Source organism: Anoplophora glabripennis, unplaced genomic scaffold (assembly GCF_000390285.2).
Source record: "Anoplophora glabripennis isolate ALB-LARVAE unplaced genomic scaffold, Agla_2.0 scaffold82, whole genome shotgun sequence".
Lineage (NCBI taxonomy): Eukaryota > Metazoa > Arthropoda > Insecta > Coleoptera > Cerambycidae > Anoplophora > Anoplophora glabripennis.
In genome coordinates, this window is record NW_019416227.1 from 676,696 (window position 1) to 703,241 (window position 26,546).

The 26,546-nt window shown below is 33.6% G+C and overlaps 1 protein-coding gene across 2 annotated transcripts; it reads left to right on the plus strand.

The window, feature by feature from the left end:
* Positions 1-2,413: 2,413 nt before the first annotated feature.
* LOC108903497 (putative inorganic phosphate cotransporter) lies at positions 2,414-26,254 on the plus strand. 2 transcript variants are annotated; one of them, XM_018705709.1, is made up of 9 exons: positions 2,414-2,692; positions 15,989-16,128; positions 17,403-17,715; positions 21,896-22,116; positions 22,190-22,339; positions 22,434-22,566; positions 23,512-23,756; positions 25,615-25,741; positions 25,856-26,254. In XM_018705709.1, exons 1-9 carry the CDS (start codon positions 2,593-2,595, stop codon positions 25,876-25,878), a joined length of 1,452 nt encoding a protein of 483 aa, XP_018561225.1. In that variant the 5' UTR covers positions 2,414-2,592; the 3' UTR covers positions 25,879-26,254. The 2 variants fall into 2 exon arrangements, with proteins under 2 accessions (XP_018561225.1, XP_018561227.1); XM_018705711.1 differs by lacking the exon at positions 2,414-2,692 and adding an exon at positions 12,049-12,308.
* Positions 26,255-26,546: the final 292 nt, after the last annotated feature.

Here is a 26,546-nt window from a genome sequence, read left to right on the forward strand (position 1 = left end):
TATGTTTTTGTACATCCTGCGGATGTCAACGTTTCTGGTAAAGTCGCTGAGTTTGTAATAATTTTGGAATTCTTCATAAGGATGATTAGAAAAAATTATAATGTAATGACTGCGGTTAATATAACAATTGAATAAGCACCGTGTCTTATTCAAACTGGTTCCCACTGAAAATTAAGTGGCAGATATTCCTAAAAATGGTTGTTTTCGAAATAGCTGACTTCCTTCCAGGCGAATGTACTGAGGATCCTCCATTACAAAAGTTGCTAAAGTCACAGAAATTGTAAATGTGGCTGATAATCTAATTTGAAAAAATTGACAGTATCCAAATATATTGGTCTTTAAATTTCTTTCTTTTCAATGAGGTAGCAATAAAACAAATACAATACAAATAAATAATTACAAACAATATAAAACAAATGATTGTATTGAATTTATTGTAATACAAAATAACAGGGGTATCCAAATATCTAACTGGAAAAAGTCTCTAAAAATATTACTAAAATGAGGGAGTGCTCTGTGAGGCACAAACCAATCTTCCAGTCTGAGTGGTAGTGGTGCCCCGTCAGATAGATCCGAGCGAGTGTTTTGGAGATATTTTAAATAAGTTTCGTCATTTAGTCGATTCGGTAAAATAACTGGACCAATTACATACCGATCAATAACATCGATCCAAACATTTATTTTAAACTCTCGTTCCAATCAAATCATTCGGTAACAATTCTTGCACTTTTTGGATATGATATGGGTGTAGTAAATTACGTCTCATCACTCGGTACCAGTTTGTCGAGATAGAATTCTAGTACTAATTTGTAGGTTATCTTTAATTAATTGTATTCAAAATAAGTTCTTCGTCTTGTGCCCTGATTGCAATAGCACGTTCTCGGTTGTTACTAAGAAACTTTCCTGTTTCTCGAGCCCGTCTTTCAACATTTTAAAATGTTTCTCTATGGGGGATTACACGATTTGGAAATTTTCTCCGATATTCTTCTGTAACACTAATAGCATGTCAACTTGTTCGCTAAATGAAAACTTCCCGGCCATTTTCAAAACACTCAGCAAACAATTACTAAAATTATATGACTTTTTTCCTGATTGTCAAGTTTAACGTTTAAATTCATAGCCAACTTTTTAATTTTTGACGATTTTAAATAACAGTTAATACATATTATTAGTTATTCGTGTTTTTGTTGCAAACGACAAAGTTATTTGAAAAGTAACAAGAGTAAGAAAAGTTGTAGAATTAAATTCCCCATAAAATAAAGTAATAATTTTTCAAGTTCGCCAACGGGTTACAAAATTCTGTCAAATTTTAATGGTGCATCATCCCTTATCAACTCTTCTTCAATTGAACTGTATTTACTGTCTTAATGCTCTTGGTACACTAGCACCTTGTACCAAATTTGGTTTTTCTAAGTTCAAGTATAACTGAGATAGGTATTGATTTTTTTCGCAATTTGAAACCCCACTTTCAAGGTCTATAACTGCTCAGGGATGTAGTTTAGTATAAAAGTAAGTTGCGTTAAATCACCATATTTTGAGTTTCCCTACATGCCCCTGTTCTGTGTCGGTTGATATGCGAAACACCCTGTATATCGATAAAAAAATGTTGGGTTTCTTTACTTGTGTATAAAATTAATATGTCAATTTTTCATCATGTCATGGAAAACAGTAAGTACGGACCTGGAATGTACGATTTACTCGCGGACCTTACAACAAAACCTACTTGTATGGTTATAACATTCAATTTAAACTTAAAAAAAACTCCCATTGCGCCCCTAAACGGCGCCCATGGGAATGAACAAGTTTTCAGTTTAATTAATAACAACAACTTAGTTTTATCTGGGGCATACACTTTTATAACCACCTTTAATATCTTGCTTAATTGGCACACAGTTTTTTTCAGCTATGAGAGTCGTTGTCGGTTTCAGAATCAGGATAACGCCCGGTATAATGTAGGAATGAGGTTATAAAAATGTCCATTAATTGTTTTTCCTCCAAACTATATCCGTCTCGTTATAATAATTATTATCGAGGGAATACTTTATCAAATACAACAAAAATGTATTTGTGAAAGAAAAATCAAAAACAAACCTAATATAAAAACAAAAACTGCGTACAAAACTACTAGATCAATGCCTGAAAAAAATAAATCAGTAAATAGTAAACTTAAAATGCATTTTAATAAAAAAATCCAGTAACAAGGCAACCATGTAAAAAATAAAACGCTGTAGTGCATTTTTTTTCACGAAACTACCTCTCGATCAAAAATCTGTATTTATATGTCCATACTTAATGAAACTAGCATCAGTCCAATCATGACACCAGAGCAATAATTATACCAATGGTAAAGGCCGACCCAGGGTACTTATATAAATGACGTTCTTTTCTGTTTGATAGCAGTCTGGTGCGAGAAATCACTAGACCACCATCTATACGGGTACAATTGTCACGTTGGGGAAGATGTTGATCGGCTGAACATCTATAGGGGTAGAAAAATCGAATTTTACAAGAAACAGTTCGTTCTAAATTCCGATTCGCATTCTTGTCGGTGTAAAATAAATTTGTGACCGTCGTTTGGAAGATCTGACCAAAATGGCCAAGGAAAACCCCAACATGGAGATGAAGACTGTGCAAAATGGAAAGGGTGGTGAAAAATTCAGCGACGAGCTTACCAAAGAAGAAAAAAGTAACGGTACGTCGACGCTTTGTTAAAAAAATATTTGTTTGTTTTTGCGATGTTTGTTGTGAAAATTGCAAAATTTTAATTTTAAAGAGGTCGGTTAAGCAAAAAAGAACCGGATTTTAAGAGAAAGTTTCAAGATGTAGTCGGACGGGTCTATCAATTTATGATTTATTATTCCAGTTATAATTACAGCTTGTCAATCGATATTTTTACTGTTTAAAATAATATCTGGGATAATATATTCAATTATCGTTAACCAGTCATTAATGTCTATGATTATTATTGGAGAAAATTAATAACTGTGGATGTTTTTTTAAATAAAATCCTAGTTATGTGTAAAATTTGATGATCCTGAAAAGTAAACGAAGTGAATCAGTGTTTGTTAATAAAATTCAGCGTTTCTATTTAATCCGAAAGATATTATCGGTAATGGGAAAATTTTGTTGCATATGTTCGTGAGATTATCAGGTTTAATTCGTATAAACATCATGTATTTGTTATTTATGAATTTCATACATTTTTGAAAGCAACTTTTCTAAAAAACACATACATTTATAGTTGCATATATTTTCCTCATACTGTATTCATGTCAGCAAAATAAATTTTTGTAATAATGTTCAACAAATTTTCCAAAAACTAATTTTCATATCGCTAAAAATGCCAGACCGATAAAGTTGTAGTAAAAATAGTCATGGATATGCGAAATATCTTGGTATTTAACAAACACGCAACTTGTTAGGTGACGTTTTACATAATAATTGCAATTTTTTAATTTATTTCTTTTCAAATAGATTATTATTTGCGCTTCAACTATATTTCTTGATTTAAACCTAATTGGAAATAACCAACTATTTTAAGGACATTCGAAATGGAATAAAAGTTATACTGCCTACATTCTTACGTCCTCTAAATGAACTATGAACTGCCCAATGCCGAATTATTTATAGCTTTCACTCAGGAACTTCGAAAATTATAGCTCTTTCGGCAGGTAATGATATAAGATTGGTCTAGTAGCCTTACGCGCTAAGAAAGCGGTATTTTTAATGCAGGTGGTCCCTCCCAAACCCGTTGCATTCTATCTCGCCTTGGTCAGATCTCCCGAAATCGCCTAGAGATTGCCATCAATCATATCGTAAATTGGTGTTGGGAATTTGGATTAATTAATAGCACCGCAGGAGTTCCTGGTGCTTGAAGGATTTGGCGCCATAGAACTATATTTTTTGTTGGGACACCCTGTATAGTTCCCATGTTGCAAGTAACAATTGGTTGGTTGTCATGAACGTTTTTAAGGAAAAATCTACACGATTTGCAAAAATCTTTCATTCCGGAAGCGGTTGCCAGTAACTGCGGAAGTACGCATACGAAATTTCTGCATTTCCTCTCATATTTTCGCTCTCGCGAATGTCAATACCATCCACTTTGTTTGGCATTGCCCGAACGTTCACTTTTTGGTCAATTAAAAGTCCAGAAGCTGCGTCTTACACTGTCGATGTTTCGGTTTCTCGCTAAGTTATTTTTGGTTGATTTTTAAATTTGGTTTAACCGTGTCGCAACCAGCGAAGAAGGTAAATAAATATGCGTGAAGCAGAACTGAGTGGTAAAGGTTACATAATTAGATAATAGAATAATCTGGGACTTCTAAAAAGAAGATTCGTTTAAAAATTGATACGTGACGAGCAGCAATTTTGTGCGAAATCCAATTAGAGACAAAATCGAGGTGGTTAGGAAGCAAACGTCTGTTCCTTATTAATTTTTTAAGGCAGGGGTAGTCAGGTGTGAAATTGCATTAGTATTTTTGCGAATGGTCTTTTAATTCGACCTAGTTATCGGTAGGAGATTCATAATAAAGTCCCTAGATACCGATAAACAACTGCCATTTTGGGGCAAGATCCCTGGGCCAACCTTAAAATGTAAATTTAAATTTTCAATAAATTTTTACGCAATTATTTAATTTTCACATAATTTTTAATAATTCATTGTGGAATACCTAAACATTTCCACGTATAATGATACTAAAACAATTAGATTTTAATATAACATAAAATAACCTACAAATAATTGCCAGTTTTGAATGGAACTACTAAAAGTTATAGAAAATACCTTCATAACAAGATAATTATAATTCAAGGTTTCTGTTAAAAATGTGTTTACTTCTTATGTACTAAAATCTACGCTTTATATCCCACAATTTTGTTATAGAAAAGGTTTTAACTTCGCAAATTTGGTATCTTGGTTGTTAACATTGTTTTGAATACGGACTGTTTGATATTTCAGATAAATAAGCTGACAGAACATCTTCAATGTAATAGTAACCATTACTTTTTTCTTTTCGCTCTATTCTTCGAAAAATTAATATGCTTTTTCGTACGTTCTCCTGGATTTCATTAGTAAGAATTCATCACTGGCGACAGCAACCCCTTCTTGAGACTGAGAGATTTGTAAAAAGCGCCAAAACGTCACACACCTCTGATAACAGACAACTGTGATACAACCAATTTTGTTTTTATGCTGTCGCTCTAGAAAAGTCCGTTTCTTATCACTTTTTAGCTCGAAAAGTGCATCGTTACCAATCTATACCTGTTTTTGCTGAAATCATATGTTTTATTTTTAATTTTAGCACTAAAATGAGTGATAGTGGCGACTATAATACGTACTGTCAGTAAAATCTCCAGAAAAATATAAATTTACGTACCAAAAATTCACGCAATGGAGAGTGAGAAATACAAAATCATTTTTGAACAATACTATTTTGAAGAATTGTCAAAAAATAAAGCCATATTCATTATGGTGTTATAATTAACTACCGAAAAAATGAATAATGTTTTCAAAATGCTCTAGACAACACATTTTTATTGAATCATATCAACAAACTTTTGTATGAAAGCGAAGAACTGTTCTTATTTCTTTGTTTGTCAGACACGTTTAAAACGAAATTTCGAGTTTAAACTCGAAATTTCAACTACGAACTCGAAATTTCGAGATTGTACTTGATAATTCGTGTTCTCGATCGAACTCTAATCTATCCGCTGAATTTGTATTCTAAATATTTGGAAGGAAAATTTAATAAAACTGTTAGCTGTTCTTTTTATCTTTAAAAATGACAAATAGACCAGGATCGATAATTTTTGAAACCAAAAAAAATTATAGTAGGATGAAACCCTATGAAAAAGAAAGAGAATATAACAGAAATGAAAGGAAAAATAAATTTTTAAGGGTAAAAAACGGATTATCTTGATTTCCGGAAAAACTACAAGTCTTATGGAAAAAAGTTAAATAGCAAAGTTTTAGGTAATAAAAAGATCTACAACTTTTGTATTCATACTTTTTTCACATAACCTCAAAATTTATGTGAAAAATTCAAATAACCAAGTTTTTGGTTTTTTATTTTTCTTTTACAAAAAAAATTTTTGCATTTCCTGAGAAAACTTACCATAGTAATGTATATTTTTTTACACCATCAGAAAGTAGAGATTTCAACGAAGAAAAAGCCCACCGACGTTTTTAAAAAAGCAGATTTTTTGACGTGAGAATTTTCGATTGAAAATTAGGGTGCTTTTTCGATATTACGTAAAAATAAGGTAAAAAATAAATATTTCAAATCAAAAAAATTACAGCGTGTTTGGGACATAAATAGGTAAGTTTTCACCAAATTTCGTGAAAAAAAATTTTTGTAAAAAAGAAAAATAAAAAACCAAAAACTTGGTTATTTGAATTTTTCACATAAATTTTGAGGCTATGTCAAAAAAGTGTATATACAAAAGTTGTAGATCTTTTTATTACCTACAACTTTGCCATTTAACTTTTTTCCATAAGACTTGCAGCTTTTCCGGAAATCAAGATAAACCGTTTGTTACCCTTAAAAACTCACCCCCTTCCCCTTCCCGACCCCAGATCGCCCGTAAATTATTTTTTTTTTCATTTCTGTTATATTCTCTTCCTTTTCCAATGGGTTTCATCCTACTATAATTTTTTTTCACTTTTTACCATTTTTGAAGGCTTAAGCACTGGTCTAAAATCTACAGGGTGTTTCCAAAGGGAGCTCAAATGGTACTGGTCAATATACAGCTAAAAAGCACAAGTTTTGTATAAAAATGACTACATCCTCTCAAAGTTTCCAAAAAAGTTTGGAATAGCGGCAGAAATTGCTGTAGGTATCTCCTAAGGCATGAACGTTTTACTAAGGCCAACTTTAAGTAAAACATGTTCTTTTTAACTGTAGATAAACATTGGTTCTGTCATACCATAATATAAATGTTCAACATCACAGCAAACATACAAAGTTAAAACAGGTATTATTAAAAAGTTATAAATTTCTAAAGAGAATACTATGTGTTTTTCTCTATCCGTTTTTCATAATTAACCACTTCGTCAGCTCAATTAGTGCTAAACATTTTAAATTAATTCAAGACAACATACAACAGCAACAAAATTATACCGCGGATGATAGGAAAACGGTGTAGTACTGTTCCACACGACAATTATACAAAAATTAGCTTAAAAAAACCGCATGTTACACATTCGATAGCATTTTGAAATTCGCTGCTTGCAGATTAAAAAAAAACGCATCCTTGAAACGGGCAAAGTTGTCGATTCCATTATATTGTGGCTTCTATTATAATTATTGTCCAGATGCACGCATATTAACATACCTGAGGCTTTGTGTAATTCAGGCATTTGATTATAATGGCATTAGTTACGTGTGCATTCAGACAGATGTTACGTAATATATGTAATAACAGCTGAAATCGACCAGACATAAAAAGCGATGATTAGTTAAATTCGCACCGCATTTGTTGCTATTAAAAGTAGATTAAAGGCGGGATATTAGTAAATTCCGAAAAAAAAAGTGAAATAGGCGATAACAGAAACCCCGGTCGTAGAGTGCAAGAAAAACAAAGTCCTGGGAGCTCGAGGTTGAAATAATTTCGCGATTTTGTTACCACGCAATTTTCATTGTCAAAGTTTTGTACTTGGGAACAACGAACTTTACATACATTTTTAATACACGTCTCTTACTCATTTATTGTCAATTCTAATGGCTTCCGTTGGCTAAATACGTATACGTAATTTTTATTTAATGTTAATCAAATATAAATTACATGCAGCTCCAAAATTTTTGGTTTGTACGATTGACTGCATAGTTCAGTGAACAAACGGATTTATTAAGAAATAAGCCGTTTTTGCAGCGTTAGAAATCGACGTATGGCAAATTATAACGCAACTTCTCCGTGACGAATGACAGTTTTGTTTCTTTTTGATATTTTGCAACGTTGGAGTTGACTGGAGTTGTTGTCGATGAGGCACAACTAAACCGAAACATTTGCAAGAAAAAATGAGTCGGGGAGATGCCAGGAGAGAAACAGAGCCTAAAATTGAAAGTGACGTGAACTGTCGTTGTCGTTTTTGGTGATGCAAGAAGTGGTTTTTTAAACTTATTGCGTTTTTCCCCTGGTGCTACTTCAACCCAACAGTGCCCAATTTATTTTTATTTACGTAATAACAGTGTGAAATCTAATTATAATGCATCCTTGTTAAAGCGTAACAATTCTTATTTGCGTAGAGTAGGCAATACTTATAAGAAGAAACGTTATTTGAATTTTTCATTTTCAAATTCATTCATTTCAAAAATAAAAATTTTAGCAGTAGTATTTGTTGAAAAATAAATACAGAGTAAGTCAGAACTTCTACAAAATTTTTTTTGAATGTACAGGGGGGGATTCTTGCAAATACAATTTTGTAAAAAGAATCAAAAAGGGCAGTTAGACAATGATTTAAAAATACATGTAATAAAAAATGAACGGACAAAAAATTGAAAGAAGTTCTGTCCCAAGGAAATTAAGTTGCTTAAAATGTACGTACATATTTAAGGTAGTCCTGTATTTTTTTCATTGCGAATACTGCAATCTTCCAGAAAGTTCTGCATTTTGTGTATTTGATAAATTTTTATGTGAATTGTATCAATAAATTGCCAATACACGCTGTTTTAGGATAGAAGTAGCTCGGTAGAGGTAGGCTGGTACATTATAATGATATGCAGCAACATGCATATCTACTAAAAAAAATCAATGTCAAACATAATGTGAGAGTTGACTTGCGAAACTTAATGCTCTTTAGTATTTCCTCTACAAGAAATATTGGACTAAAACGCTACATTGAACGGAATATAGGTGCGATCGAACATTTTGAAGATTAAATTTCATATTCCAGGGTGAAGTGTCGCTCAACTTGAAATTAATTTGAAAAAATGCAGTCGACCGTGGATAATGAATAAAAATATTTTATGTACTACAAACTCTAGAAATAATCATAGATTATGTGTGTATTTGCCTTGTGATAAAAAAAAACGTTGACCAATGCACAATAATGGATTTTATTTACAAATATCAAAGGAATTTATGGTTATATAAATAGATGTACTTGTGAACCCAAAGCAGAAAATAGTTTATATTCCATCGAACTCCCACAGAAGTTCCATTGTCACAAAAAAGAGTTCATAAATCTTCTAGTTATGCGAGAAGGATAGTGATCCCGCAAGTCATCGCTCTGAGACCAAGATTAACAAATACACTAGTCACAAAAATGAAACGATAAAAAAAATCCTAAATTTTTAGATTATTTTCAAAATGCTGTAACTTGATGAAGAATGGTCGTAGAACAATAAGAAAAAAAAATAAATTGAAGCTTAAAGTTTCTAGTTTCAGGATCTGAAGCTCAAAATTGAAACCTAGGGGATCCCTTGAAAGGTAAACAAAAATCTTGAAAATTATTTTCCGCTGGATTTCGTATGATTTCTTAGATGGTCAACGATACAAATTTTTGACTTGAAGATCTTGTAACTAGAACTCCATACTTCAGATTGCTAATTTTTCTATTGCTCTTCGACCATTTTTCGCCAAGTTACAGCCTTTTGAAAATCATCGAACAATTTCATCCTTTAATTTTTGTGAGGAATTTATTTCCAACGCGTCTCTAGGAATATTCATTTCATATACAAGATGATTCACAACTTATTCAAAACAATTTGGGAATAGATGCGGTAGTAAGTACACAAAACAGCAACAAAATTCAACCGTGAGCAGTTTAAATTTACGCAGAATCCGATCCTGTTCCGAACACTTACGAAGAGCAACGGACAGTTATATTTTTGTATTAGTTTGAGAGGTGTATTTGTGAAGCATATAGTTACTTATTTCAATGTTTAGCAAGGGTACAGTGTATTTTTATGTTTTCATGTTTTTGTGAGATATAAAGAGCATGTGTACGTTTCAAGAAAGAGCTGATATGGTTACAGATTTTTGTCAGGAGATAACGATGTCGTTACAAGAAGACAATATCAGATAAATTATCCCGACTTAAGTACCTACCTAATTAGAAAATATTTGTAAGATTGGTTCAGTATTTAAGAAATTATAGAAGCTTTGAAGACCAATGTGCAATGTTGGACGTGAACAAACACAGACAGTGAGAATTTAGAACCGGAAATTTAAACGCCTTGGAAGGATCCTGGTACTTAGTATTCGATTAGCCACAGGATTACAAGTATGTCATATGCTATAAAAATCAGCTGCATTTTTGTTTATTATTTTGAGTGTACTTTCCGAATACGAAGTTAAAATAGTTATTTACATCATAAAGAAGGTAAGCATTATTTACCAGTCGAAGACGATTTTGCGTCCGAGCGGAGCGAGGGCTGGCAATAGAGTCCGAGACTGGTAAATTATGCTTAACTGCTGCGTGGTGTATAACAATGTTCCCACAGTTTTTTATGGTTCATGAAATGAAGATTAAGTTTTGGTTTTTGCTGTGCAAAATTTCGAAAATTTGCAATTTTTTTTCAAAATCTGGATTGCAAAATTATTATGCAAAATCTATCGAACCGATTTTGATGAAATTTGGTGTGATGATTCTACATAACATGAAGTTTTCTTGAGCCAAGTATAAAGGTCCTATACCCAATTTAAATACCCCAAAAAAATTTCCTAAAAAGTATTGTTTTTTAACCCCATTTTTGCAATTTTTTCATGTTCTGTAAAAAATTTAATTACAAACATTTTTTTCCTCTTCCATTTTCGCCTAAAATCAACTCTTGAAAAGATACATAATTAAATAGGAAGAAAAATATGACATTTTTCGAATTTTTTAAACATATTGTGCCACCAAAAGTTAAGCCCACGTTTTTTTTATGCGCATAAAAAAATTTTCATTTCTAGTAATATTTTAAAGCCAAAAAGCCAAAAATCTCCGAGGATACACGATTCACCCAAACCAAAACAGATACCGCCTAGTCTATAATGAAAGTAGTGACGGTCTTAGGCATTGCAGGAGCATGCCGTTCTGATGAGTTATGCAAACTTACTTTGGACAACGTCAATTTCAAAAATTTCGATGACATTATTGTAGTTATAATTCCATATTCTAAAAATGCGTCACGTACGTTTACAATTACTTTTCGTTTGGGTTCTGTTTCTCACCTAGAAATTTTCAATTAAGATTAGATTGGAAATTAAAACTGAAATTTAACGCCTTTTTATGAGCTATCAAGCAGGTAGATGTTATAACCAACCAGTCGGCAAAAATACCCTTTCTATGATTTCTAATAAGATCGCACAGTTTCTGAAACTAGAACATCCTGAAACATATACAGGTCATTCATTCCGAAGAACATCGGCAACGTTACTGGCTAATACAGGAGTTGATGTATTAGCAATCAAGAGACATGGTGGGTGGAAATCAACCATAATTGCAGAAAGTTATGTTGCTGACAGTTTAAGTAACAAAAATGAAATAGCTAACAGGATTCTTTAGTATGACACTTCAACTCCAGGTTCTAGTAGTACGTCACATCATGCTCTTTTAATGGATCAGTCAGGTAACAATTGAGCCTCCGGTGATTGAAATGGAGCGGTCAAAGATTTTATAAATACAATTTTATACAAATATTCGTTTATAATAATGATTAATAATATGTAATTTTCATCAAATATTTCTATTTATTTGTTCATAAAATGTACATTTATCACTTTTTTTTTGTGAGTTAACTTACCTCCCGCTGTCCATAGCAACTTCCACTTCTACGGTAAAATCCACTTACCTCTTTAAAAACAATGCATTAATAGTGTATTTACTATAGTGGGAGCAGATAAAATTAATTACAGACTTTTTTTACCGTCTCATGTTACTAGTGTGCCACAAAATATGATCCCAACAAGCGTTTTCACGCACAGCAGCGCTTCCTTGTACCGAGGCTCCCAAGTACCAGAGCAAGTACCTACTACCGCGATCATTCCCATGGCCAACCTTGGGCCGCTAAAAAAAATGCGGAGTACCGTACGTCGGTGTAATTGAAGTCGAACTTTCACTCTCGGCGAACGCTGAATCGCGCCCAGCCCATTATTTTTATCTTCGAATTGATAACGAGGCATAGTAGGCAATGTGGCGTGAGAACGAGGTGCTCCCGCAATATGTTCGGCGATTCCGCGGTCTTGGATCTGTTGGACGGGCCGCGTCGTAAACAAAAGTTGGTTTAATCGGTTGTCGAGGTGTGGTAAGGAGATGGGCATATTCAGAAGGACTTACATAAGGTACCGGCCGCTGGGCTTGGACGGGTACCTGGATGTCGCTAGTCGTAAGTGTAGAAACAATTAAATACATATGTAAATATTTACGTTTCCTAACTTTTAGTTTGTTGTAAAAGTTATAACAATAGCAAATTACCTGGAACAGTTATTATGAATGCTATAAATGTTGTTTTCCTGGAGAATTGTTTTATTATAGATATACTCGTGTCTCCAGTTTCGATCGATATGTCGACGCAACAGTTGGAGTGAATAGGCTTAATTAATTCTAATTATTAGATATCTACGCAAAGCCAAGTCCTAAATCCCCTAAATATAATTGAAAAAAAATTATCTGCGATACTATTTAGTAATTATTTTTCATTGTATTGCTTTACTTGTTTTGTTTATGAAGGGTGTAACTTTGAATAAGGGTTATATTCATACGGAGGCTATCTTTGACCTTCTGAAACGCATATCGGAAGTTTGTTTTCTCAAATTCTATTGTGATATTTGAATTATTTTTTACTTTTTTTTTTCGTAATTTTCACACCTCGCCGCTGGACAATCCAGTATAACCTCAAACAACGGCACGCGCTAACAGCCAGCGCATACTCACTAGACATTTTAGTAGTGACGTCACATACGCCAAATAATAGGTAACCCCATAGTGCACATTGTCATGAAGAATTTCTCAATTTTTATAGTAGATCGATTTTCGACCTTATGCACTTTGGACATAAGTGGCGAAAATATTATCACGATATTCTGGCAATATTAGAAATATATAAGAAGTTTCAAACCCCAAGTGACAAACTAAAAGAATTGTAGAATTTGTATTTTTAAAATAACGTTCAAGCGTTCAAATAAAAACGTGGTCAAGTTGGTTCTGAAAATTTGGACGTAGGGCGTAGCGTATAGCAAATGAACTTACACGTCATCTGTCAAAGCTGATTTTCCTCGACGGGCTGTATTTTGTGAATGGTTTTTAAACATCTACGGTGAACTTCATAATATCACCTTTTTTCTGATGAAGCCTGGTTTCATTTAAGTGGTTACGTGAACTCACAGAATATGAGAATGTGGTCTTCTGAAAAACCAGATAACTTTTTTGTCGAGGGCCCTCTACACGCTCAAAAAATTGGAGTTTGGTGTGCTCTCAATCGAAGGAGGATTTATGGACCTATTTTTTTTAATGGTACTCTTACTGCGCAAAGGTATAGAGAAGAAATTATCGCTCCTTTTGTTAACCAGCTGGAAGAAAACGAAATTACAAACTTTTACTTTCAACAAGATGGCGCAAGGGCACATACGGCAGGCGAGACGATGAATATGTTGAGGGAAGTTTTCCAAAATCGACTAATAAGTCTCAATGCTGAACATGAATTTCCACCGAGGTCATGTGATATTACGCCGTGTGATTTCTTTTTGTGGCCTTACCTTAAAAACACTATTTTTGAACTGCCTATTCCTGATTTAAACCATCTGCAGGCTCGACTTATAGACAAGATTCGTGAAATTAACAATACCCCGAGCATCTTAGAAAATGTCTTTAATTCTTTGAGGAACAGGTGTGAAAAGTGCTTGGAACAAGGAGGGGGACACTTTCAGCAGCTGCTTTAATTTATTGTTATAACAAGGAGGGGGACACTTTCCGCAGCTCCTTTAATTGTTTATTGTTATCACGATTATTTTTTAAAATAAAGTTATATGGTCATTAACGTTATTGAAACTGACAGCTGCTATACAGCTGGTTGAGAAATGAGGTTAAGTTGGTCGCTATAAGCTACTCCCTACGTCCAATGTGTCAGAGCCAACTTCGACCACGTTTTTATTTGAACGCTCGTTAGAACAATATTGACTTTTATAGTAATTAATAAATTAAAATTATATCAATGTTACTGAGCATGCGCACTAAAGATAATTTCATGTAAGCGAAGTAGCCTTGAAACAGGATATCATTCCAGAAAAGTTTGGTTATGGTTAAGTGTATGCCAACTTGTGATTTCGTGCTTTCTTTCTCCTAAGTTTTGTAACAATTTCTGATATATTATCATGCCTAAAAGAGTAGTTAGTATTAGTGCAATTTTTCTGTACTTTGAAGAAAAGAAGCTCATCCTAAAGGCAAAAAAAATAATTTACCAATATTCATCAAAGGGATAGGGCATAACTGACGCTTTATACAAAACATATTATTTGTCATGCCAAAAAACATAATAGTGCCAATTTCCTTGTTCATACTCTGAAAGTTTCTAAAATTATTGGGAAAAAACAAAATTCAAACATTGAAGGCCCTGTATCTTTGAAAGCAGCAACATTTGCTTCCCAACCTTTCGTAGCCACCCTGTGTATGTTTTTCTATAATACCATACATAAATTTGACCATGAAGACAGACAACACATTGTATCGTTACTAAACGCAAATAACTTTGTAAGGTTATACATAAATATACATAAACAAATGAAGCTGACATATTTGGACCTTTCCTTTTTGCTTGATAGCTGTGACATTACATCAGGTATCTTAACATTATGTAGTTCACCTTAATTAGGTCAATGTTTAGAGGTCATTGACCCTGAGATTCACAAACTAAACACAGTGCTTTAAAAAATAGCAACAAACACTTTTACATAAAAGTATACATAACCTGATTAACCAACGTAAAACAATGATAGTGCGTATCATTGGCGGTTTAATTTTGTTGCTGAAACATAATATTTTTTCTAAAAGTTTGATGTATGTATAAATAATTTTTTAAAAACACTCGAATTATTTTGCTTCGCGTTTCGTCCTCATTGACATTAAAAAAAATATGGTGACTGAAAAGTCATACAAAAGTAATCTGCTTTAACAATTAAAAAAAAATTGTATTAGCATTTAAATATTAATATGTACTATTTATTACCTATAAAAATTTGACCCTAACCGAAAGTTACATCCTGTATATGATCAACTGGTTTCCGTTTATTTAGATTTTTCGTTACATGTGAAAAAAAGGTAAATATTAAATAAATTCTTGCCCAAAGAAATCGGTTAAATTTAGGGTTGTTTTTTTGAAACTATTTTTGTTCAATAAAAAATCTTATACTGAAATTGCAGATAAAGAAAGAACAAAAAGTACGTTCTTCACTTAGTTAACATTTCGAAAATTTCTTTCTTTTCTAATAAGTTTTTCGGTTTAAATTTTGTTTCGTTATCTTTTTATTCTATTATTATTTACGTCCTCTTTCAGTATTTAGGGAAGTAGATAATAAAACCAAAATTTAAACTGACAAACTTATTAAAGGAAACTTGTTTTTTTTAAAGGAAAGGCAATGTTACTAAGCTATTACATCACACTGAGTTTATGAATGTAATTCATAGATTATTTAACGTGTTGTCTAAAAAGATATACGTCTTCCTACAGTGAAATCAGAAGTTCTCAACAAGCCTTCCATTAAAAAATCACACATATTTGCTTTAAATTCGACTTTTTTTTCCTATTTCAAGGACCAACATGTATGTATATTTCTTACAGAACAATAGTAATACCCCTCTTCCTAATCCCAAGGATTGGCCCAGAAATCCGAAATTTGTGCGGGAGAAGGGGCGGTATATTATTATTTAAGAAGCCCCATGCGCTATGCAGAATGTGACAAAACGTCTTGAAACTTGTCGGTTTGAGATTTTATGCTTGAACTCTGAGGTAGATTTCGAATACAAATCAAAATTCGTCACAAGTAGCTTCTAATTCACAATTTTCTGTTACAGGCCCTTCGTTCGGAAAAAGACACACCCAGATCTTAATTTATTTCCTTCTCATATTCATCGCGTATGGAATTAGAGTAAATTTGTCAGTTGGGATAGTAGCCATGACTGATCCAACTGCAAGTAGTAATCCAGATGTACCGGTAAGTGTTTGATGTATAAAAAATCGTTATTAGTGTCTTTAGTCTTTTTCAAAACCCGAACAAAAGTTTGACAGTGGTCGCGCATCAAATCCGGGATCTAACAATTCGAAGAAATCGACACTTAAGTTTGGAATTTTAATCGAGAAAAGATAAACTGAATTAAGTTATCTGTGAATCGGAATGTTTGTTATAAAGTGGTTTTTAGTTAGCAAACACTCGAGCACGAGTGATATCCAAACATATCCGGAATTTGTAAAAAAATAGCGAAGGCGCGGAAACAGAACTAGATCTATCGAGTAAAAAGAGAATAAAAAAAAACGAAAAGTTTTCCTTTCGTAATCAAGTTTGGTTTAAAAAGCAAACCTGAACAACTGCGAATATCGGAAGTTTATAAAAAGCATCCGCCAGGAGAGGCTTTAAAATTTAAAATATGTGCAAGAAAATTGTTCAAGTTGAAATATCTGCTTAGTAAGTCAATCAGAGAACTAACTTATTCTTATTTTGTGGCACAATCGTGCTACCTTTGACGCAAGCTACTGAGATTACACTTAATCAAAGTATTTATTGTTTGTTTCTTATTTAATGGAATATAGGATGCGTTTTACTCTATTTTAGAGGTTTTTAAGCGTAGGTATTCAAAGAAATTCTTAAAAATCTTATCAATACCAACTATTTTATAAGATACTCGCACATGCCTTAATCGAAGAAAATTCTTTAACTTCGTTCGATGAGATTATTATTGAATTTAAAAAGATAATAGGCTGTGTAAAAGTTACTTTGTATTTTTTTAATCGATGATTCAAAGGGCAACTAAAAAATATTGTGAAGGACAAAGACAATGGTTGTGTCATGACTTTAAGCATAATTAATAAATAAATTTCCACATGGAAAATGAGCTGTTTCTTTGCACGGAAATCATCTATTATTATTGTTAGAATTTTATGAAAAGCTATAAAGATAATTTATGAAATAATTAAGATTCCTGAATGTTTGATTAACGTACCGAGCAATTCAATTGATTGATAAAAGAAACAGAAACACAGAAATAGAATTTTTCGTGATTATACTACCCTGCTTATCAGATTGGCTGACACTCAAGACATGATTCCATTTTAGAATGTGAAAATAATAACACCTCTTTCCCGCTTGTACGCTTATGACACGCACTGACACACATTAATCGGAAAGCGCCACAAATGTACTATGTAACTCGATTCCAGAGGTTCCCAATAAGTTTAAAACAATCAACAATATTCTGTCTCCATCTGTTGCAGACCTACAACTGGACGGACAAAAGCGTCATGCTGTCGGCCTTCTTCTGGGGGTACGTCCTGCCCCAGGTGGGCGCCGGGTGGCTGGCCAACACCTACGGCCCCAAGTGGTTCCTCATCTCGGCGATGGCCGTCTGTTCTTTGTTCGGGCTTCTCCTTCCCTCGATGGCCGCCATGTTTGGTTCTAAGGGCGTGATGGCCAGCAGGGCCATCCAAGGGCTCTGCCAGGGGTTCATTTTCCCTTCCACGCACAATCTGCTGGCCCAGTGGGTGCCGCCGAACGAGCGGAGTAGGCTGGGCACGTTCGTCTATGCAGGTAAACCTACTAGATCTAATTCCGTCTAATTGTCACCCAACGGCAAAAAGACCAATAACTGTCGAGCAATGTTTGACAGACCAATAACATTGCCGATATTTTTTTTAATAGGACGCTCTATATTCTGTAGTATAAACAGATAGTCCTTCTAAAGACGAATTCAGTGATATAAGGTTGTACCTACTTTTTTGTCACAGTTGTCAAAAAAATGTAAAAAATTGTCTTTTATGTCGTACTGACGACTATTTCAAACATAGTCTCTTCTGTACTTTAAAAAACACACCTACTCTTTATTAATCTTTTTCTACTTACTTTAAAGTTTTTTTTCTCAGAAACAAACACATCGATAAAAACATAAAATACACAAGAGTACCTTAGGTATAATGTGAATCGCTTTAGTTCCAGTTCATTCGTTGTTAAATTATTTGGAAAAATGGTTACCCGTTTGGGGAGATACAATCCGTAGTCAACAGGAAGTATGTGGCCTATTTCACCATAAGTATCCAGACCAAAGAATTAGTTGAACTACAACAAGCAAAGTACTACCCAAAAAGTTTGAAGAAATCAGAAGTATAAAAAATGTACCTGGATCAGGAAGACGAAGAACGGTAAGCGAAAATGACCGTCAAGCATCAAATATGTTTGCAGTTACTGAAAATCCTCACTCATCCATCCATCTATCTCACTCAACTTCAACTTGAAGTTTTCACAGAACTCTGAAGTCTCAAAAGTGGCATCTTTAAAAAGTTAACGTCTTACAAGAACTATGGGCATATGACACAGACAGAAGACTGCAGTTTTGCGGCGAAATTAGAAATTTATTTGAAAGACGACCCAACTTAAAAAATCACATAATTTTCACTGACGAAGCAACTTTTTGCTTAAACAGAACCGTGGACAGGCAAAATACTAGATTTTGGAGACCAGAAAATCCGCATTGGATGCAAGAAAAACATACACAACGGCCGGAAAAAGTGAATGTTTCGACTGGAATAGTAGGAAATGGCATACAGGGACCTTATTTCTTTGAGGGCGATTTGACAGACGATATTTATTTATATGCTTTTGACGTTAGGTGAATGTCATGGAAGCGCAAGAGCAGCCGCACAACGATACGGTGAAAAGTTCCCCAACAGAAATGTGCCCAATTACAAAACATTTCTTTGCACAGAAAGGCGTTTGCGAGAACGGGGTACGTTAAAAAGGAACAATTTTGAAAGAGGCAGGCGTAGAATAATTAGAAATGTCCTGAATGAGGAAAATATTTTAAATTTAGTTGAAGCTAACGCCACACTTAGTACAAGACGACTATCAGTTCAAAATAACATGTCTCATATGACAGTATGGAGGATAATGAGAGAACAACAATTGTATCCCTATCATTATAGACAGGCCCAAGACATTTTACCACAGGACAGGCCCATGCGCAGACAGTTTTGTCAGTTGGTTTTAGACAGGCAAGCCGAAGATCCGATGTTTCTATCGAATATTATTTTTACCGATGAAGCTACCTTTACCAGAAGCGGTGTTTTTAATATGCGCAATGAACATATGTGGGCCGAAGAAAATCCTAATGCTCGGAAGGTAACCCATTATCAGCATTCATTTAAAATAAATGTTTAGGCTGCCGCATTAGGAAATAATCTATTTGGATATCACATCATGCCTGGAAATTTAACCGGAGCAATGTACCATCAATTTTTGTCTACTAGATTGTATGAATTTTTAGAGGATATTCCTTTGGTAAGACGAGGTTTCTTATGGTACATGCATGACGACGCCCCTCCTCACTTCAACCGTCAATGTCGATAGTGGTTAAACGAGCACTTCCCAAATCGCTGGATTGGCCGAAGAAATGATGCTGCTATAAATTGGCCTCAACTGTCACCAGACCTCAACCCAATGGATTTTAACGCGTGGGGTCAAATGAAACAAAAAGTGTATTTCCAAGCTGTTGATAATGAGGAACAGTTGCATCTGCGTATAGAAAATGCATTTAATGAACTCCATGTGGAGCACAAACTATACCGGAACCTATTTTCTTTGGAAAACAAGTTACGTGCGTGCATTAGGGCAAACGGCGGACATTTTGAAAGTTGAATCTAGTCTGTCTTCTTGACTAGGGCACGTTTTCTGCTAAAGAAATTAAGATATTCGGTTAATTTGTTAAACTAAACTAAATGGTTTAAATCTGTTAAAATGTTACGTAAAAGTTTCAGCCGCTTACAATAGTTTTTAGCTTTTATTTATATCACCATATTTTTATTTGTTACTATTAAGAAAGTTAAAAATACTTGACATTTCTGTTAACTGTCAGACTAGTTGTTTTCCCCATGGCACACTGCAATTAATTTATTTTGCTATGTAATGAAAGTTGAATTTGGAGCACGTTGGGAATGATTGAAATCGATTTTACTGGAAAACGGCACATCCTAGTGAAATTTAACAAGAGGATCTTTTTTATGTTAGATACTTCAAATTTCAATATTTTCGAGTCAGGAACTAGAAAAAATTGACTACAAAAAAGATATGATTAAATTTGTCCCTGGGTCCTGCATTTTCTCACGCCCCTGTAACAAATTTTGAAATGTATTTTATGAGACTTATTAAGCACGTCAAGGTTAATATCTCACCAAAATTTCGTGACTTAATGTCGAGCCGTTTGGATGTTACGCATTAAAAACTGTTTCCGAGGTTACCCCTTTAGGAGAGCGTTGCTCCCTTAGGAGCCGCCATTGACAAAAATTGTACTAAAGTTTTTGTCATTTTTCGACTTGTTTTACAAGCTCAGAAATTTTGAATACTTATTTCAGTTACACCTTGTGTAGTCAATTATACTATAAAATATAGAGTCCTATTAAAAAAAAAGCGGTAATGTCTGTAAAATATGACTCAAAAAAATAGAAAATATTGCAGAAAAGTGACAATTTCTATTTACTAATTGACCTGTTTCGGCGATTTTTGAAAATCTGAACTGGAAGAAAAAATATGAATTTTGTTTCATCATTATGGGATACAGTGTATATCAACATTAAACATGAAATTTTACACGTTTTCTGTAAATAAAGTGTAATTTTACTAAGAAACAGAGAAACTACTACATACATAATACTTTTAAGAAGAAAAATCCATGCTTTTCTATGTATTTACATTTTATCAAGGTAGCACTTTTTTCTGTAGGTAAGTCTCTGAAAATGTATATTTAAAACCTCGTTTTGTAAAGTTAATTTTCATCTTGCCTTCTTCTCCAATCTGTTTAAAAGTGAAATATCGGGTGAAATCGACTGCCGAGATAAAAAATAAGTCATTTAAATCGATATGGAATTGCTATTGTATTGATGGTTGCCACATCGTGTTCCTCGTTAATAAATAGATGCAACTACAATAAAGTTGCATTAAGGTGGAATTATTTTTCATACAACTGTCGGAGGAATCCAAAATTGTACAAACTCGGACTTATTTAAATAATATTTTGTTTTCCAGGCATACAATTCGCAACAAGGGCTATAAATAAATGGAAAGTTGAGCAAATATTATAAAAAGTGCAATGCTTTCCTGCACGCAAATACAATACAAACAAACACATCTCATTTTTTCGATAAAAAAACAATCCGAAGTAAATATACACACAAAGAATTTTTTTCTGAACAATTAAGCATGTGTTGTATACAAAAAAAAGGTGGAAGTAAACTGTCTGTTTTGTATTTTGTAATTTGACTTTAAATTTGTAGTCAGTCACCCTTGAAAGAGATATTCGAACAATTCAAAATTGATCTGATTGATTAGTAGTACTTTCAAACACACTAACGAGTTTTGTGCAAAAAACTCTCAAATATAGCGAAAAACTGTACTTTTAGGTTACACAAGTGATGAAACAATTTTGAGATTGGATTCTGATTCACTCCATCAAAAACTTTCGGAATATTATAGTGTGGTTTCGTCGGCCTGTGTAATCAAAAATTTAGATGATAGTCTCCAAAATCCATTGTCTCCAAACCCATTGTTTATGAAATATTTCTCTAAGAAATGTCATTCAGATTTATTTAAACATAAAGAATGTTGATTTTTGTTGTTTTCACAAGAATCATTTACACTTTTTTCAAAATATTCAAGTCGTGTATCTAGTTTTATGATAATTGCATATTTCAAACTGAAATTACCTTTTATGTACATTTTGCAGCTGGACCCTTTGGCACCGTTGTATCAATGTTGGTGACTGGATTAATATCTTCGAGTTGGTACGGCTGGCCTCTCGTTTTCTATCTATACGGAGTTGCTGGCTTGCTATGGTCCGTCATATTCACCTTCTTCGGATACAACGGCCCATCCTTCCACCCCACGATAACAGAGGAAGAGAAGTTCTACATTGAAAGCAGCCTGGGCCACAGCGACGACAAAAGGGTGAGTATATCGAAACCGAAACTGTTCTACACCCTATTCTGTCTTTATTTGCTGTTTCTAATTTGTGTTTTAGAAGCTGCCCACTCCTTGGAAGAAGATTCTTACGTCGGCACCGGTCTGGGCCATTCTTCTGACCCAGTGCGGTCATAATTGGGGTTTCTGGACCCTCCTGACCGAGATCCCCGTCTACATGAGTCACGTGATGAATTTCAACATTAAATCGGTAAGAACTAGGCAAGAACACGGGTGTAATATGATGTTTTACCAATTTATTTATCTGTTCTAATTTCGCTTCCTCTCTTTTTGTTTTTTTTTAGAACAGCGTGTTATCGGCTCTACCGTACTTTGTGCTATGGGTGCTGAGTTTTGTATTTAGCGTGACTGCCGACATGTTGGTTAATAAGAACTTGTTCTCCATTGGAACTTCCAGGAAGTTTTTCAACACTATAGGTAAGTGCAAAACAACTTTGACCCAGTGACTGTATCTTTGATTTGACTCAATAGGCTTGAAATCGTGAATCCCACAAAATTTTGAATAAATGTCATAACTTCCAAATAAATTCAACTGACTCGAACCAGGTTTTCTTTGATGTTACTCCTTACACTTTTCTTTTCTTGCAGCGGGTTCCTCTTTCTCTTCTGTGTATTCTGATTCGTTTCTCTCTTTAGTGTCCAACAGAAATCTGCCATCACGTTGATATCCCACCTTCCTTGGTACAGATTCTCCATTTCACTTATATCTTGATGAAATCTTTCTCCTTGTTCTTCACTGTAGTCTCCAAGGTTTTGAGGAAAGTAGTCAAGGTGATAGTTAAGAAGTGCAATTTAAGATTCATGAAGCAACCTAACTGTTCGAAATTTTTCAACATCTCTTCAACCGAGAGATATTCTTGAAGCTTTGCCTTGCTGCTTTTTCAGTGTCATTTGTCCTTGTCATGAAATTTTCGTTTCGAAAAGAGTACGAATTTGAGGACCTTCTTTCAATTTCGCATCACTTATCGCTGGAAACTTCTCTCATAAAAATATTGAAAACAGTTTCCGTCTTTGGAGAATCGATACTAAGGAAAGATGGGCCATCAACATGATGGCAGATTTCTGTTGGACACTAAAGAGAGAAATGAATTAGAATACGCAGAACAGAAAGAGAAACTCACTGCAGGAGAAAAGAGTTCACTACAAAAGAAGAAAAGTGTAAGACCACCATCAAAGAGAGTCTTGTCCGAGTTTAATCATTTTTCAATGATTGGACTTCAAAATGTCAGCACTGATCACAGTTTTGGTGTGAAATTTTTTAACAAATACCACTTAGTCCAGGAAATTTTTCTTGGTCGTGAAAATATTCAGGAAACTAAGCAATACTTGGCAACATAGAATCAAAATAATTATTAATTTCAGGTCTTGTGGTACCGGCTATAGCCTTAGTATGCCTGGGCAACACAGGGTCTGAAGAAACGAACAAAGCGATCGTCCTCCTGGTGGTGGCAGTTGGTATCAACTCTGCGGTGTTCTGCGGCTTCAACGTCAACCACATGGACATTTCCCCGAATTTCACCGGCACCCTGATGGGTATCACCAATGGTACTTCGAACATTTTCGGCATCGTCGCTCCCCTGTTGGTTCAGTTTTTGGTGACCGACGAAGTAAGTACTTACTTTTTCCAGTTTTTTTATCTAGTTCTCACGGAAGTGCGTTGTTTACAAAGGTTGCTGATAACGTCTCGTTCGATTGGTTTAGATGTCTAATTTTTTTTATTATCTTCAAGTGCTTGGCGCTTATCGATCGACATTTATATGAATATTAATCGAGGTGATAAAATCCAATAAATAAAAACAGGCACCTTGAAACGAGTGCGAGTATACTGTGTTAGAAATTGGATTGCCATTATTTCAGTAAAAGATACGTTAAACGTTAATGATAAAAAAATATACATGACATTGGCGTAATATTAACTGTTTTTAAAAACTTGGCAACGGTGCAAGTTGTGGCGATATCCTTTTTTATAGTGAATGACAGAAAGTCAAAAAATTATCGTGGAAATTGATAAATTTTGAAAATTAAAAAATTAGAACAAAGAGGACAAATATAACATTTAAAACAAAAACATGACTTAATTAAATATGAATCTGAAAAAATATGTGATAAAATCATCTAAATCTCACGTCGCACAAATAATTGTAAGATTCGATCGGTACGAAACGCTTTTTTCTATAAACCTGCGCGCGCGTCATGTATAAATGGTATCTACCAATATGAATCATAGAAGAACGGAGTTGCTAAAAATAATAATTATCAGTAAAATAATTTAGATACTAATGAAATATAAAAATACAGTCATTATTATATGCACAACACTTCGAGTGCTAGTTTTCTTTCGGGAATATCAAAAATATGTTCTTCCATGTTCACATCCACCTAGTCTGTTTAGGCCATGATTTCTAGGGCGAGGAGCAACACTACCAGTATCAAGAACGCACAAGTACAAGGTAAACTATAACGTGTATTCAAAAGCTACAATCGCTGAAACTAAACAAACTAATTCAAAGAAGTGATAAATAATGCACTTTATAATTCTGTGAACAAAATTATGTCAATTAACTGAACCTTCATATATATTTTGGTATTTCTTTTTCTCGGAAATGGAGGTTTAGGATCTATGTCGTATATTTTTTTTGTTTTGATGTATATTTTCGCTTATTAAAATTATGACAGTCAGTCTTCAAACACGCTATATGTATTTTTAAGAGAAATTAAAAAAAATATTTGAGAATAGTTTTAAGAGCAATAAAAATGTTTGAAATAGAACATATGCGAATGTAGGGATTTGTTTTTTACTTTCTGAAAAAGATTTTAATAAAATAACAAGTATAAACACTACGAAAAAGTTATAACATTTTTTTGCTACAGCAACACTTCTATTCTCTAAAAACATTTAAACAAGTTTATATACGAAGCAAAATGGAATAAATACTTAAAAAAATAGATTCCTCATATTTTCGTATACATGTTTCCAAGAAAACGCGATAGATATGCACTTATGCTTACAAATTGAACGCATTTACATTGTTTTTGTATTAATTTCTTTGTTATCTATTTATCTTTGCTAATTGTGCAGATATCAGCAAAACAATTTTGGAATTTTGCAAACTCTAAAACATCGATATTTACCTACTATTTACGTTTGGTGTTAGATAAATTAATATAATGTTAAGGACATTTATAGTTTGCGGCTCCAGATTTTGCACGTTTATTATCTATCCTTCTCTATCATTTTTTTTATGTATCTTGAAATCATTAATATAATCCTTCAAAGAAAAATGGTTTATTGTTGTTCTTACATCACCTTTGTCAAAAATCATTCATTACTCTTAACAAAGAATCAAAGATAATATTTGGTCGTATCTGAAACTGTAATGTCAGCTACTGTTTTCTTACGATTTGATAATTTATGTAAAATTAAAGTCCTTTCAAATATAAAATACGCACCTATTTACTTTGCAGAAAGATCCAAATCAGTGGAAAGTCATATTCTACATGACGTCTTCCATTTACGTCCTAGCCAGCGTGATTTTCATCATATTTGGCTCGGGAGAAGTCCAGTCCTGGAACGATGAAGAAAATAATAAAGGTAAAGCATAGATACAGCTTTTCTTCTTCTGGCTTGGGTGGCCTCGGCTACTAAGGCAGGCCAGCCACGTTAAATTTTTCTCCACTGAAACCTGAAACGCAATTTTATTTTCAGACAAAGAAAAATCTCAAGCTTAAGCTGTAATGGATGTGAGTGTTAATTAATCCTGCTGTGATACTTATATTTATGAAGTACTGTGATCTGTCGTATTTTATCTAGATATACAAGTTAAAAGATGAGATTGCTAAACTTGCAACAGAGATGTATTTATACAAGTCATCGTTAATTGTTGTTTGTAAGACATTTATTACAAATGTAGAGGAAAAATAGAGGAATTATTGTGTAGCTAAGAACGTTTTTGAAATGTTAATATTTTAATATTTATAAAGCTCTGGGAGCCTTTAATTTATTAGATACTTGTTACGTATCTTATTTATAATACAAATTGATCTGTAAGTTATACAAATTGTACCTATATTGTTCATTAATCTAAAAAGTACAATAAAATAATTAGAAAGGAATTGAATTTTCTTTCATTGACTGTGTACAACAATTTTACTTCCAGCTGAAATGGCATCAATGGTAAACAAAAATCACTGAAAATTTGCTGATGTCAATGTGAGGTAATTCATTTGTTAACACTTATAACGAGCGTTCAAATAAAAACGTGGTCAAGTTGGTTATGAAAATTTGGACGTAGGGCGTAGCGTATAGCAAATGAAACGTCATCCGTCAAAGAGCTATATCGCCGCTATCAATTTGAATATTTTCGTTTTAAAAAACGTTTAAAATGGTGTTTTCTCAA

What these genes read in the sequence shown, in the direction of transcription:
- LOC108903497 (XM_018705709.1), top strand. Translation starts at nt 2,593, where the DNA reads ATGGCCAAGGAAAACCCCAACATGGAGATGAAGACTGTGCAAAATGGA. An exon ending in GCCACAGCGACGACAAAAGG is followed by an intron (nt 22,117 to 22,189) that starts GTGAGTATATCG and finishes TTTGTGTTTTAG; the next exon opens with AAGCTGCCCACTCCTTGGAA. An exon ending in GAAGTTTTTCAACACTATAG is followed by an intron (nt 22,567 to 23,511) that starts GTAAGTGCAAAA and finishes TATTAATTTCAG; the next exon opens with GTCTTGTGGTACCGGCTATA.